The 11,824-nt window shown below is 47.3% G+C and overlaps 1 protein-coding gene across 3 annotated transcripts in view; it reads left to right on the forward strand.

The window, feature by feature from the left end:
* The window catches only part of TSEN2 (tRNA splicing endonuclease subunit 2), a 37,857-nt gene that overhangs the window by 638 nt on the left and 25,395 nt on the right, over positions 1 to 11,824 (forward strand). For all 3 annotated transcript variants that reach the window (XM_007461551.1, XM_007461552.1, XM_007461553.1), the window contains exons 2-3: positions 1,513 to 1,594; positions 7,393 to 7,429. In XM_007461551.1, the coding sequence (XP_007461613.1) occupies positions 1,513 to 1,594; positions 7,393 to 7,429 (119 nt within the window). The remainder of the gene's footprint in view (positions 1 to 1,512; positions 1,595 to 7,392; positions 7,430 to 11,824) is intronic.

The following is an 11,824-nucleotide window of genomic DNA, read 5'->3' on the forward strand; positions in this document are numbered from 1 at the left end:
TGCGCGTCCGGAGCCTGTGCTCCGCAACGGGAGAGGCCACAACAGTGAGAGGTTCATTTTAAAAAAAAAAAAAAAAAAAAAAAATTCAAGCAATTTACAGAAATGTAATGGGTAAAAAGTAAAAATTTCCCTCCTCTCACTGCCACTCCATCCCCAGAGGTAACCGTAGGGTGGCAGATTGTTCTGGCTCAGGACAAACCAGATGGGGCTTCAGCATGTCCTTTGCTCACTCTCCTGGTTGAGGACCTCTTCTTACATGAGGACGAGTTCCAGTGTTTGCTTTTTCCATCAGCCATAGGTTTGGGATGAGATTGGAAGCTTGCTTATTTTTTCCCCCATAGCCAATTCAACACTGGAGGCAATTTTTTTTTTTTTTTTTACGGTACGCGGGCCTCTCACTGTTGTGGCCTCTCCCGTTGCGGAGCACAGGCTCCGGACGCGCAGGCTCAGCGGCCATGGCTCACGGGCCCAGCCGCTCCGCGGCACGTGGGATCCTCCCGGACCGGGGCACGAACCCGCGTCCCGTGCATCGGCAGGCGGACTCCCAGCCACTGCGCCACCAGGGAAGCCCCGATACTGGAGGCATTTTTAAAGCAGCTTTATTGCGCTATAATTTACAGACATAAAATTCACCCATTGTAAGTGCCCGAGGCAATGACTGTAATAAATTCATAGAGCTGTGCCCCCACCATGACAGTCCACTTGTAGAGCATTCCCCGTGGCCACGGAAGGCCCCCTGATGCTCACTGTACTTAATCCCTGTCCCCATGCTCAGCCCAGGCACTGCTGATCCACTTCCTGTTTCTGTAATGTGCCTTCTCTAGACATTTTCTATAAAATACATGTTGTAGTCACCTTCCCAAAGTGAGATGCAGTGGGTGGCACTGACCCCAGTGAGACAGGGGTCTAGGCCAAGGACAGTCTCCTCCGCATTCGCGATATGTAACATTAAGCAGAGGCTTTGTGAAGCGCCATACACATGATTTATTCTGATTGTCAGTCTGGGTGGAGGGTATAGGGTGTTCATTTTTTTATTCTTTCAGTTTTCCATGGGTTTAAATATTTTCTCATTTTAAGAAATGGGGGATGGGGGCATCAGTGTTTTTGGAGTCAGCAGGAGGGAGAAGAATGCTTCCGTTCTGCAAACAGGAGAATCCCAGAAGCTTTTTGCTCCTGGTGGACTTGGCTCCTGCTTTTAGGCCACTGTTCCTAATCCACGTGTGCAGAGGAGGTCCTGCCTCTGCCTGCCCTTCGCCTTCAGCTTACCAGACCTGGACTGAGACCACTACTCACGAGACAAGCGAGGTGCCCTGGAAACTTCCCAGCTCCCTTCAAACGATCGGAGAGACAAGACGCTAAGATGTTCACTAGTAATCGTGAATTATCTATAATCAGAGGGAAGATGTCCAGCTGTGAAAAATGCAGTGACTGTCCTGTTAACTCAAGTAGTTATTCTCCCTCAGGTAAAAAAATTGATAACTAAACCTGAACTATTTTTTCTCTTCCCTGAAGGGTTATTTTGGAAAAGGTATCCTGTCCAGAAGCCGTCCAAACTTCACAATTTCAGATCCTAAGCTGGTTGCTAAATGGAAAGGTAAACTTGTGCAACATTCAGTTCTTTTGGCAAATTATCATCTTCTTCATTTTTAGCTCTAACACCAGATTATACAGTAAAATTCTAGAGGAGAAGTAACATGCCACTGGCAGTTTTACTGGTAAAAATAGCAACTAGAATAATTCTAATCAAGGTGAAAGGGCTCTTATGATTGGTGAAAATGTGTTTCGTCTAATTTCTGGAATTATCAAAAGTGTTATTTAGGCTTTTCTGTTGTTAAGCATTTCTCAGCAGAGTCCTGTGTGTGTGGAAGGTACTAGTAATTAGTGCCTCCTCAGCTGTGTGCAAGGTGGGCTTTATATCTTATTTCTAGAGTTGGAATTTATAACAATAACCATGACATTGATGTATTTGTGAAAACATACTAATGTATATGGTTCCCATTTGCTGTTCCTCTTTAACTTATCAATCTTGCATCTGGGTGTATTTTTCTAAGGGAGTCTCATGGTAATTACATAACCAATACCAGCAGGTTAAAACAATTAGAAAGGATTTTTAAAAATATTTTATTGCAAGACAAAATACAAATTAAAATTGCACTGAGATACCATTTCAGCAATCAGAGTGACAGAAATCAGAAAGTTTGACAGTGTGCCCCATTGGTGAGCCCTTGAGAAACACTCTCACGCGTTGCTGGTGGGAGTGCAGGTGGTATGGCCGTTACGAAGGGGACTTGACTGTCTCAAAAAATCATATATACATTTACTCCCCGCCATCCTCCTCTCCCCCTAACCCCTGGTAACCTTAATATGCTTTCTGTGTCTTTGATTTTGCCCATTCTAAATATCTCATATAAGTGGAAACCTTTTATGTCCTTCACCTAGGATAATTTTTTCAAGGTCTGTCCATGCTGTAGCATTTATCAGAACTTTATCCTGAATACTATTCCATTGTATGATATATTTTGTTTTGTGTATCCATTTATCCAAAGATGGATATTTGGGTTGTTTCTACTTTTTGGCTGTTATGAGTAGTGCTGCTGTGAGCATTCACGTACAGGTTTCCACGTGGACCTATGTTTTCATTTCTCTCCTGTGTATACCTAGGAGTAGACTTGCTGGATCATATGATAATTCTATTTTAATTTTTTGAGGAACCACGAACTGTTTTCCATAACATTTGCATCATTTTACATTCCCACCAGCAATGCGTAAGGTTTTCCAATTTTTCCACATCCTCACCAACACTTGTCCTTTTCTGTTTTTGTTTTTGATGATAGCCATTCTAATGGGTGTGAAGTGGTAAAAGTTTTTCATTTTAATGAAGTCTAATTTATCGTTTTAATTTTTTTTTTCTTTTCATGTGCTTTTGGTGTCATACTAGGGAACCATTACCAAATCCAAGCTTGTGTAGATTTTCCCTGTGTTTTCTTTTAAGAAGTTAATAGTTTCAGCTCTTAAGTTTAGGTCTTTGATCTATTTTGATTTAATTTTTCTATGATGTAAGGTATGGGTCCAGCTTCATTGTTTTGCCTGTGGATATTCAGTCGCCCAATATATGCATTTACTTTCTGTTTTTTTGTTTTGTTTTGGTTTTTTTGTGGTACGCGGGTCTCTCACTGTTGTGGCCTCTCCCGTTGCGGAGCACAGGCTCCGGACGCGCAGGCTCAGTGGCCGTGGCTCACGGGCCCAGCCGCTCCGCGGCGTGTGGGAACTTCCCGGACCGGGGCACGAACCCGTGTCCCCTGCATCAGCAGGCGGACTCTAAACCACTGCACCACCAGGGAAGCCCCTATGCATTTACTTTTAACCCAACAATTCCACTTCTGGGAATTTATCTTAAAGATACACTGGCAAAAATATGTAAAGAAAGAGCCCAAGGCTATTCAGTGCAACACTGTTTCTAATGTTAAAAGACTGGAAACAACCAAAATGTCCATGGAGGGTGGGGATCCCAGCTGAATGAACTATAGAACATTCATATAATGACATGCTGTGGAGCTGAGGTAGGAATGGGACATCACTAGGATATATTTCTAAGCAAAGAAAGCAAGGTAAAGGAAAGTATGCTATGGCTTATCTAGAGGCAGGGAAATATAAATATATTTTTGAAATGTAAGGACGGATAAATCATAGTTTTTTTAATGCCTATGGGCGAGGGATGGAACAGGATGGAGAGAGAGGTGAGACTATAGGTTTGACCTTGGAACCTCGTAAATGTATTACATGACAACAAGGTGGTGTAGCCACAGAGGAAGCTCTTTTGAGTGACTTTAAAACATGGTAATTTGACTGTTCAGTCCTAATGGGATAGACTTTGTATCTCCTGCCACAGTGATTTTTAACAGACCACCCCAAAATTCAGTGGCTCTCAACAGCAACCAGATTGCTCGTTTGAGCTTCTGGGTTTGCTGGGTGGGTCCACTGATCTTGGCTGGATGTGCTCATCCATCTGGTTAGTTATGGATCCACTGGCTGCACTATTAGAAGTCCAGTGATGGATGTAGCTGGACTCACTGGTGTCTGGTTGTCTGTTGGATGGCGGTCAGCTGGTCTAGGATGGCCTCAAGCGGGATGAGCGGGGGAGGGTACCGGGTATGTCGTCCTCCACAGGCCAGCCCGGGCATGTTCTCATGGTGATCGTGGATGTACCGAACCATTTAGAGATGAAGTGATATGAGGGATCTGTTTCAAAATAATCTGGGGGCCAGGGGAGTGGGCAGAAGAACAGGGAGAGAACCATTGGCCATGAGTTGATTTCAAGCTCAGTGATGGGAACATGGGAATTTATTATACTGTTCTCTCTACTTTTGTATGTTTTCAAGTTTTTCATAGAGTTTTTAAAAGGGAGAAAAAAAAATAGAGCAAGTAGCATAATGACCCTGCCTGTCCCCATCACCCAGCTTCAGCAGTTACTAATAGTTTGCCCCCCAGAAATAGAAAGTTTTCAAATAGGGTAATGGTCTTAACAGCTGAGAATCTTTTCCTGATCTATGTAGTAACTTAAGTTTTAAGTAGGGTAGAAACTTGAAGGAAATGAATTTAGGCCGAGACAGAGATTAAGGTTGTGGGGTGCCCTCAGGAAGTAGATCTCGAATGTCCATTTCAACATTTTGGCTTCAACCTCATCTTCTAACCCCTCTCCACCCACCCTCTTCTACTCGTTGGTACCACGGCCACCTTGGGCTGCCAGCCGATGTGTGAAGCGTGGCTCACGGGCCCAGCCGCTCCGCGGCGTGTGGGAACTTCCCGGACCGGGGCACGAACCCGTGTCCCCTGCATCAGCAGGCGGACTCTAAACCACTGCACCACCAGGGAAGCCCCTATGCATTTACTTTTAACCCAACAATTCCACTTCTGGGAATTTATCTTAAAGATACACTGGCAAAAATATGTAAAGAAAGAGCCCAAGGCTATTCAGTGCAACACTGTTTCTAATGTTAAAAGACTGGAAACAACCAAAATGTCCATGGAGGGTGGGGATCCCAGCTGAATGAACTATAGAACATTCATATAATGACATGCTGTGGAGCTGAGGTAGGAATGGGACATCACTAGGATATATTTCTAAGCAAAGAAAGCAAGGTAAAGGAAAGTATGCTATGGCTTATCTAGAGGCAGGGAAATATAAATATATTTTTGAAATGTAAGGACGGATAAATCATAGTTTTTTTAATGCCTATGGGCGAGGGATGGAACAGGATGGAGAGAGAGGTGAGACTATAGGTTTGACCTTGGAACCTCGTAAATGTATTACATGACAACAAGGTGGTGTAGCCACAGAGGAAGCTCTTTTGAGTGACTTTAAAACATGGTAATTTGACTGTTCAGTCCTAATGGGATAGACTTTGTATCTCCTGCCACAGTGATTTTTAACAGACCACCCCAAAATTCAGTGGCTCTCAACAGCAACCAGATTGCTCGTTTGAGCTTCTGGGTTTGCTGGGTGGGTCCACTGATCTTGGCTGGATGTGCTCATCCATCTGGTTAGTTATGGATCCACTGGCTGCACTATTAGAAGTCCAGTGATGGATGTAGCTGGACTCACTGGTGTCTGGTTGTCTGTTGGATGGCGGTCAGCTGGTCTAGGATGGCCTCAAGCGGGATGAGCGGGGGAGGGTACCGGGTATGTCGTCCTCCACAGGCCAGCCCGGGCATGTTCTCATGGTGATCGTGGATGTACCGAACCATTTAGAGATGAAGTGATATGAGGGATCTGTTTCAAAATAATCTGGGGGCCAGGGGAGTGGGCAGAAGAACAGGGAGAGAACCATTGGCCATGAGTTGATTTCAAGCTCAGTGATGGGAACATGGGAATTTATTATACTGTTCTCTCTACTTTTGTATGTTTTCAAGTTTTTCATAGAGTTTTTAAAAGGGAGAAAAAAAAATAGAGCAAGTAGCATAATGACCCTGCCTGTCCCCATCACCCAGCTTCAGCAGTTACTAATAGTTTGCCCCCCAGAAATAGAAAGTTTTCAAATAGGGTAATGGTCTTAACAGCTGAGAATCTTTTCCTGATCTATGTAGTAACTTAAGTTTTAAGTAGGGTAGAAACTTGAAGGAAATGAATTTAGGCCGAGACAGAGATTAAGGTTGTGGGGTGCCCTCAGGAAGTAGATCTCGAATGTCCATTTCAACATTTTGGCTTCAACCTCATCTTCTAACCCCTCTCCACCCACCCTCTTCTACTCGTTGGTACCACGGCCACCTTGGGCTGCCAGCCGATGTGTGAAGCTGCCATGCGTTTGCCATCCCCAGCCTTTGTGCATCGTGTCCTCTGCCTTTTTCCCCTGGTCCTCCTGGCGAACTCTTACTCATTCTTCAGAGCCCCACTCGATTACTCCTTCTCCTTTGTGTTTTTTCCTAACCCTTCCAGGTAAAGTAAGCCAGTCCCTTTACAATATGTACTGTCCTTGCTCAAGTAGGGTTAGAATCAGCTTGGGTTAGAGTCAGTCATGTCTGGTCTGTCTCCCCAGCTAGAGTGTGAGTATCTCAAGGAGAGGGGATTTGCTTTATTACTTCTGTATATCTCGTGCCTGGCACATGGAAGGCTGTCAGTAAAACTTGCTAAATTGTAGCTTGTTGTTAAATTACCAGAGGAGGGAGGTCTCCTTAGGTCAAATTACTAAGGAGATAGGAGTCTGTGAACTCACCTCCCTAGGATTTTAAAGCCGAACATCATCAATTCCAGGCCTTTAGGGCACCAGAGAGGAAGCCGAGTATGGAAAAGTAAAGATGAGCTGCCCAAAGGCAGGGTGAGGGAGGACCAGGACAAAAACCCACTCTGTTAGTGGCCTGGTCAACATTTTAAGTGGAAAGAGTCTTCCAGCCAGATGCCCAGAGCTGGAACTAGAGCCTGGAACTCCCAAACCACATCCAGAGCTAACACCGCCATGAGATCTACTCCAACGTCCCTTTCCTTAGGCGCACGTGAGCAGCTGTCACAGAAGGTGCTTGATGGAACACGGAGAATGGAGGTAAAGTGTGTAACTTTAGGGCTTCGGTACTCTCTCTTAGAAGTTGAGGGCCCGAGCATTTGGAGGTGGCAGAGTTTCCCCTTCCATGCTGTCGCTGCTTAGCTGGAGTGTCGAGAAGGATTCCGAGGTCACATCTTAGCCCAGCAAGAGCCCTGACGGGTCAGCAGTGCCTGTCAGGGTGTGCGTGCAGGGAGTGATGGTGTATAAAGCACCTGTTTGGCTGCTTGGACAGGATTCATTCAACCTTCTAGATGTGAGATTTTGTGAATCTTGGAATTCTGTGTCTTTTCTAGGTTGTCAGTGTTTTCCACCTTAAGGAAAATTTGTCTAAACTAATAGCACTTCTTTGTTGTTGCAGATATGAAGACAGACATGCCTGTAATCACGTCAAAAAGGTAAGTCTTGGTGGACTTTGACCTTGGGCAAAATTATGGTTTAAATCAGATCTGTTTTCAGGTAGCCTTTTCTGATGTGATTGTCCACACCTTTTGTGTGTGTGTGTGGTAGTAGTAGGTGTGTCCTTGAAAATTATGTCTGAATTTAATGTGGATCAAATCATATTTGAATTGTACTAAGTAAGTTTATTTTAAAAAATAATCCTAAGCCAAAACCTTTACCAGTTAAATTCCTTCCAAAATATGAACACTAATCCTGTAACGTATATTGTCTGTAAGCACTAAGGTACTTAGGTTTGGAGCTGGCCTCCTGCGCTGTGTGGGCGTAAACAGCCCTGTCCTCTTTCATCGCTCCACACTTGCGGGGTTAGAGAAAGCCGCTTTCCCAGAGGCTCTCACACAGACCACCCACACAGCCATGATCCTTCCTTCCTCTGGGCTTTTGTTTATGCTGTTCGCGTTTCCCAGAACACTTCTCTCTAACCTACCAGGCACGTGTGCTGCTGGCTATTCCTGCACGTCCAGCCTACGTGCGAGTTTCCTGGAGTGTCTCCGCGCCGCCCTTTCCTCCGCTGCCGCCGCAGAATCTGCCTTGGCGCCTGTCGCTGTGCCGTACATCACACACTGGACTTAGACTGTCAGTTGTCAGAGGGTGGGGACCATGCCCAGTTCCCCTCTGCAGCCCCACACCCAGCGCTCCCTTGGTAGGATTTTGTTGAGTAAATGTTCCTCATTCTAAACGCTCGTCATCCCTGCAGGACAGCTCAAGTTGCAACTCTTCCATGCAGCCTTCGGAAACCGCTCAAGCCTATAGTGGTTCATCTTGCTTCTGGCATGTACTGGCAGAATCTGACAGCTCCTTTTCATGCTCTGAAACCCCACGGCCACGGAGTGCCCGAGAGGCAGTGGCACCTGGAAGATCTCAGGGGCTGCTCTGGCCATAGCCACAGGCTGGGGGACGGCATAGGGCCTGAGAGGACCTGGCCGAGCCCCCGTTCCACTGGGAGCTGCAGTGTAGACAGGCTGCTGCAGCCAACACTAGGATGCAGAAACAGCAGAAGCCTGTCCCTCAGAACCGCATCCCGATCGGGCTGGCAGGACAGATGACACGGCAGCAAGCCCGTTTGAATATGTGAGGTTTTGGCGGGTGGGGGACTGCTGCCCCCCGCCATCTGAAGGTTAACTCTCGGTAAGCTCTGTAGAATGTGCAGCGTTCCAGGAATTCTACTGAGCTTTGCGTCAGTTTCCTAGGGCTGCTGTAACAAAGTACCACAGACTTGGTGATTTGTTGTTGTTGTTGTTGTTGTTTTCGCTGCGTCAGGTCTTAGTTGCGGCAGGCAGGATCTTTGGTTGCAGTGCATGGGCTTCTCTCTAGTTGTGGCACATGGGTTCCAGAGCGCATGGGCTCTGTAGTTGCGGCACTGGCTCAGTAGTTGGAGCGTGCAGTCTCAGTTGCCCCACAGTACGTGGGATCTTAGTTCCCTGACCAGGGATCGAGCAGGCATTCCCTGCATTGCCGGATGGATTCTTAACCACTGGACCACTAGGGAAGTCCCAAACTTGGCAGTTTAAGAGAACAGAAATTTATTCTCATGGTCTGGAGGCCAGAGGTCCCAAATCAAGGTGTCAGCAGGCCTGTGCTCCCTCAGGAGGCTCTAGGGGAGGGTCCTTCCCGCCTCGTCTTAGCCTCTCGTGGTGGCCAGCAGTCCTTGGCCCTCCTTGGCTTGTAGATACATCACTCCAGTCTTTCCCTCCGTCGTTGCATGGTGGTCCACCTTGTGTGTCTCTGTGTCCAAATTTCCCTTTTTTTTGTAAGGACACCAGTTAGTTTGCCCTCATCTTAACTTCATTACATCTGAGAAGACCTGTTTCCAGATAAGGTCCCATTTGCAGGTGCCAAGAGGTAGGACTTCAGCACATCTGACAGTTCTGTCAGGAAAGTATGCCCTCCCCAGCACCCCCCGCCATCAATACTTGATTCATCATCAGTTCATAAAACTTGCAGTCACCATCTAAATTTTGTTAAGTATTAGAAAAATGGACTCTTTTTCATACCTTGAGGTTAAGTTTCCAGCTTAAGTACTTGTTATAATTGTTTATTTCCTCAGAACTTTGGATCCCTCTTTCCAGTGGATTCACTCTAATTGGCCTTTTTCCAACAGTAGTCGTCCTGTTGATGAGAACCTTCCGTGTGATCTTTTCTGGAGGTGAGCATCCAGACCCTCAGGTGATGCACCTGCGGGCTGAAGATTGCACCGTTGTGTCTTGGAAGGACCAGCCCTGAGGATGGTGCTGGCCCCCTCCTGACCTGTGGTCCTCTCTCCAGCCAGCACTTACTGCGAGTACCCACGTGTCAGGCACTGGGTAGGTGCTGGAGATACAGGAGGAGGAAAGATCTCTGTCCTCTTCTCGGGGATCTAGAGTCTAGTGGGAGGGGAAGAGGAGTAGACAAATGAGCTCTTCTGTGATGAATATTATGATGGGGTATCGCCATCAGCAGCAGCGTTGTCATAGCCAATCGGTACTGATACTCCAGCAGTGCCGTTACCTGTCCACATGTTTTACCCGTATCCTCTCAGCTCGTCTTCTGGAGAAACCTTTGAGGTAGGTGTAGTTGTTTCCATCACGTGCATAGGGAGCCTACAGAGAGCTGCCCAAGAGTTCGTGAGCTCGAATCAGGAAGCACGACTCCGGAGCCTGGGCAGTAATCGCATAGTTGTATGTGCCGGCATTTCTGGGGTGTAGTCCGCGTAATAGGCACTGTGTTGACAACAGCTTTGTGGATTAGCTTTTCAAGTCCTCACATCACCCCTAGGTGGTCAGTCCTGTAATCATCTGTCTTGGACAGGGGAGGAAAGAGCCCCGGAGGAGGTTAATTAACTTGCTCAGGGTCAGTGCTTGCACCTAAGCAGCCTGCCTCAAAACCGTTGCGCCCTGAGCTTCCAGTAGTCGATAGGCCTCAGTCAGTGAGAGGGGAAGAAGGGTTCGCTGCAGATGGAAGAGGGGTGCTTGAGGGCAGAGGCACCTGAGAAGCTGAGCCGTATTCACACGGCCCCGCCCGGGGCTCTTGGGGCCCCGGCACGGCTCTGCGCCGCCAGGCGCTTCGCTGCTGCTCATCGCACCTGCCACCTCCTCCCGCTCTCCCCTCATGTTTTCCAGCTTGTACTTTTTACCCTTCTCTTCCTGCTGCTTCTCCAGCAGTGTTCAGGGTTAATCACAGCAGGACCTTTGAAGGCATTGCCAGCCAGTGAGAGGCCGCCTTCTGCTCTGTGCCCCATTGCCGCGTGTCGATCACAGGCTCAGTCAGAGGCTTTCTTCCACAGGCTTTAGCAGCCGCTGTTGCATTAAGCTTCTATAAACAAACATCTGAGGTCATCAGAGGCAGGATAACGGTGCGACCCCGGCATTCGGCAGAAGAGCAGAAGGTGTCAGAAGCTGAGTGGCTCAGCTCAGAGTCACGGAAGAGCCAGCTCCGGAACCCAGATCTGGTACAGTACTCGACCCACACGGCTGCCCCTGCTCCCAGAGAGCGATTCATTAAGGTGTACGTTTCTATCCATTAAAACGTCGTTTGTATTTTTACATGTAATAGGTATTGAGTCGAAATGATTTTATTTTTCAAGTGTCCCCGAAAAATCCCACAGTCATAAAGTAACAAGTATTTATTGAACACTTACTATGTGCTGAGCACTTCACAGGTCTCATCTCCTTTCATCCTTGCACCGCCCCCTGAGGCAGGTCCAGTTATTCCCGAGCCTTGGAGGGGAGGGCACGTAGCTGGTACGAGAACCTCATGCTCACAGTGAGGGCTTGAGCTCACATCTGCCTTGACCAGTCTGGTGCTAAGAAGCTGAGCAGGGACCTGTGTGCGTGTGCACTCTCTCTCCCTCTCTCAGTTCCACATCTCCTGCTCAAAGTGGGAGCTGTTGAACCTTTAATGCTGTGGTTCTTTCACATATTTTAAATCATGGAATTTGATGAAAGTTGTGGATCCCTTCCCCAGGAAAATACACATGACACGAAAATTTGTGTTCAGACACAGGAGATCCATAGACCCATGAAGGCTTTAGCCAATGTTACAGGTGACATGAAGAGCATAGATCCTTTTAGATCCCTCATATAGAAGTCCTTCTAACTGCACATGAGAGAGGCTGTACCTTTCATTCAGGAGAGGAGACACCCTGCTGCTCTCTGGGCAGCTACGTTTTATGCTGATTATAAAAAGGAGCGCATGGGCTTCCTTGGTGGCTCAGTGGTTGAGAGTCCGCCTGCCGATGCAGGGGACACGGGTTTGTGCCCTGGTCCGGGAGGATCCCACATGCCACGGAGCAGCTGGGCCCGTGAGCCATGGCCGCTGAGCCTGCGTGTCCAGAGCCTGTGCTCCGCAACGGGAGA

The sequence above is a fragment of the Lipotes vexillifer genome, unplaced genomic scaffold (genome assembly GCF_000442215.2).
Source record: "Lipotes vexillifer unplaced genomic scaffold, Lipotes_vexillifer_v1.1 scaffold889, whole genome shotgun sequence".
In the NCBI taxonomy this organism is placed as follows: Eukaryota; Metazoa; Chordata; class Mammalia; order Artiodactyla; family Lipotidae; genus Lipotes; species Lipotes vexillifer.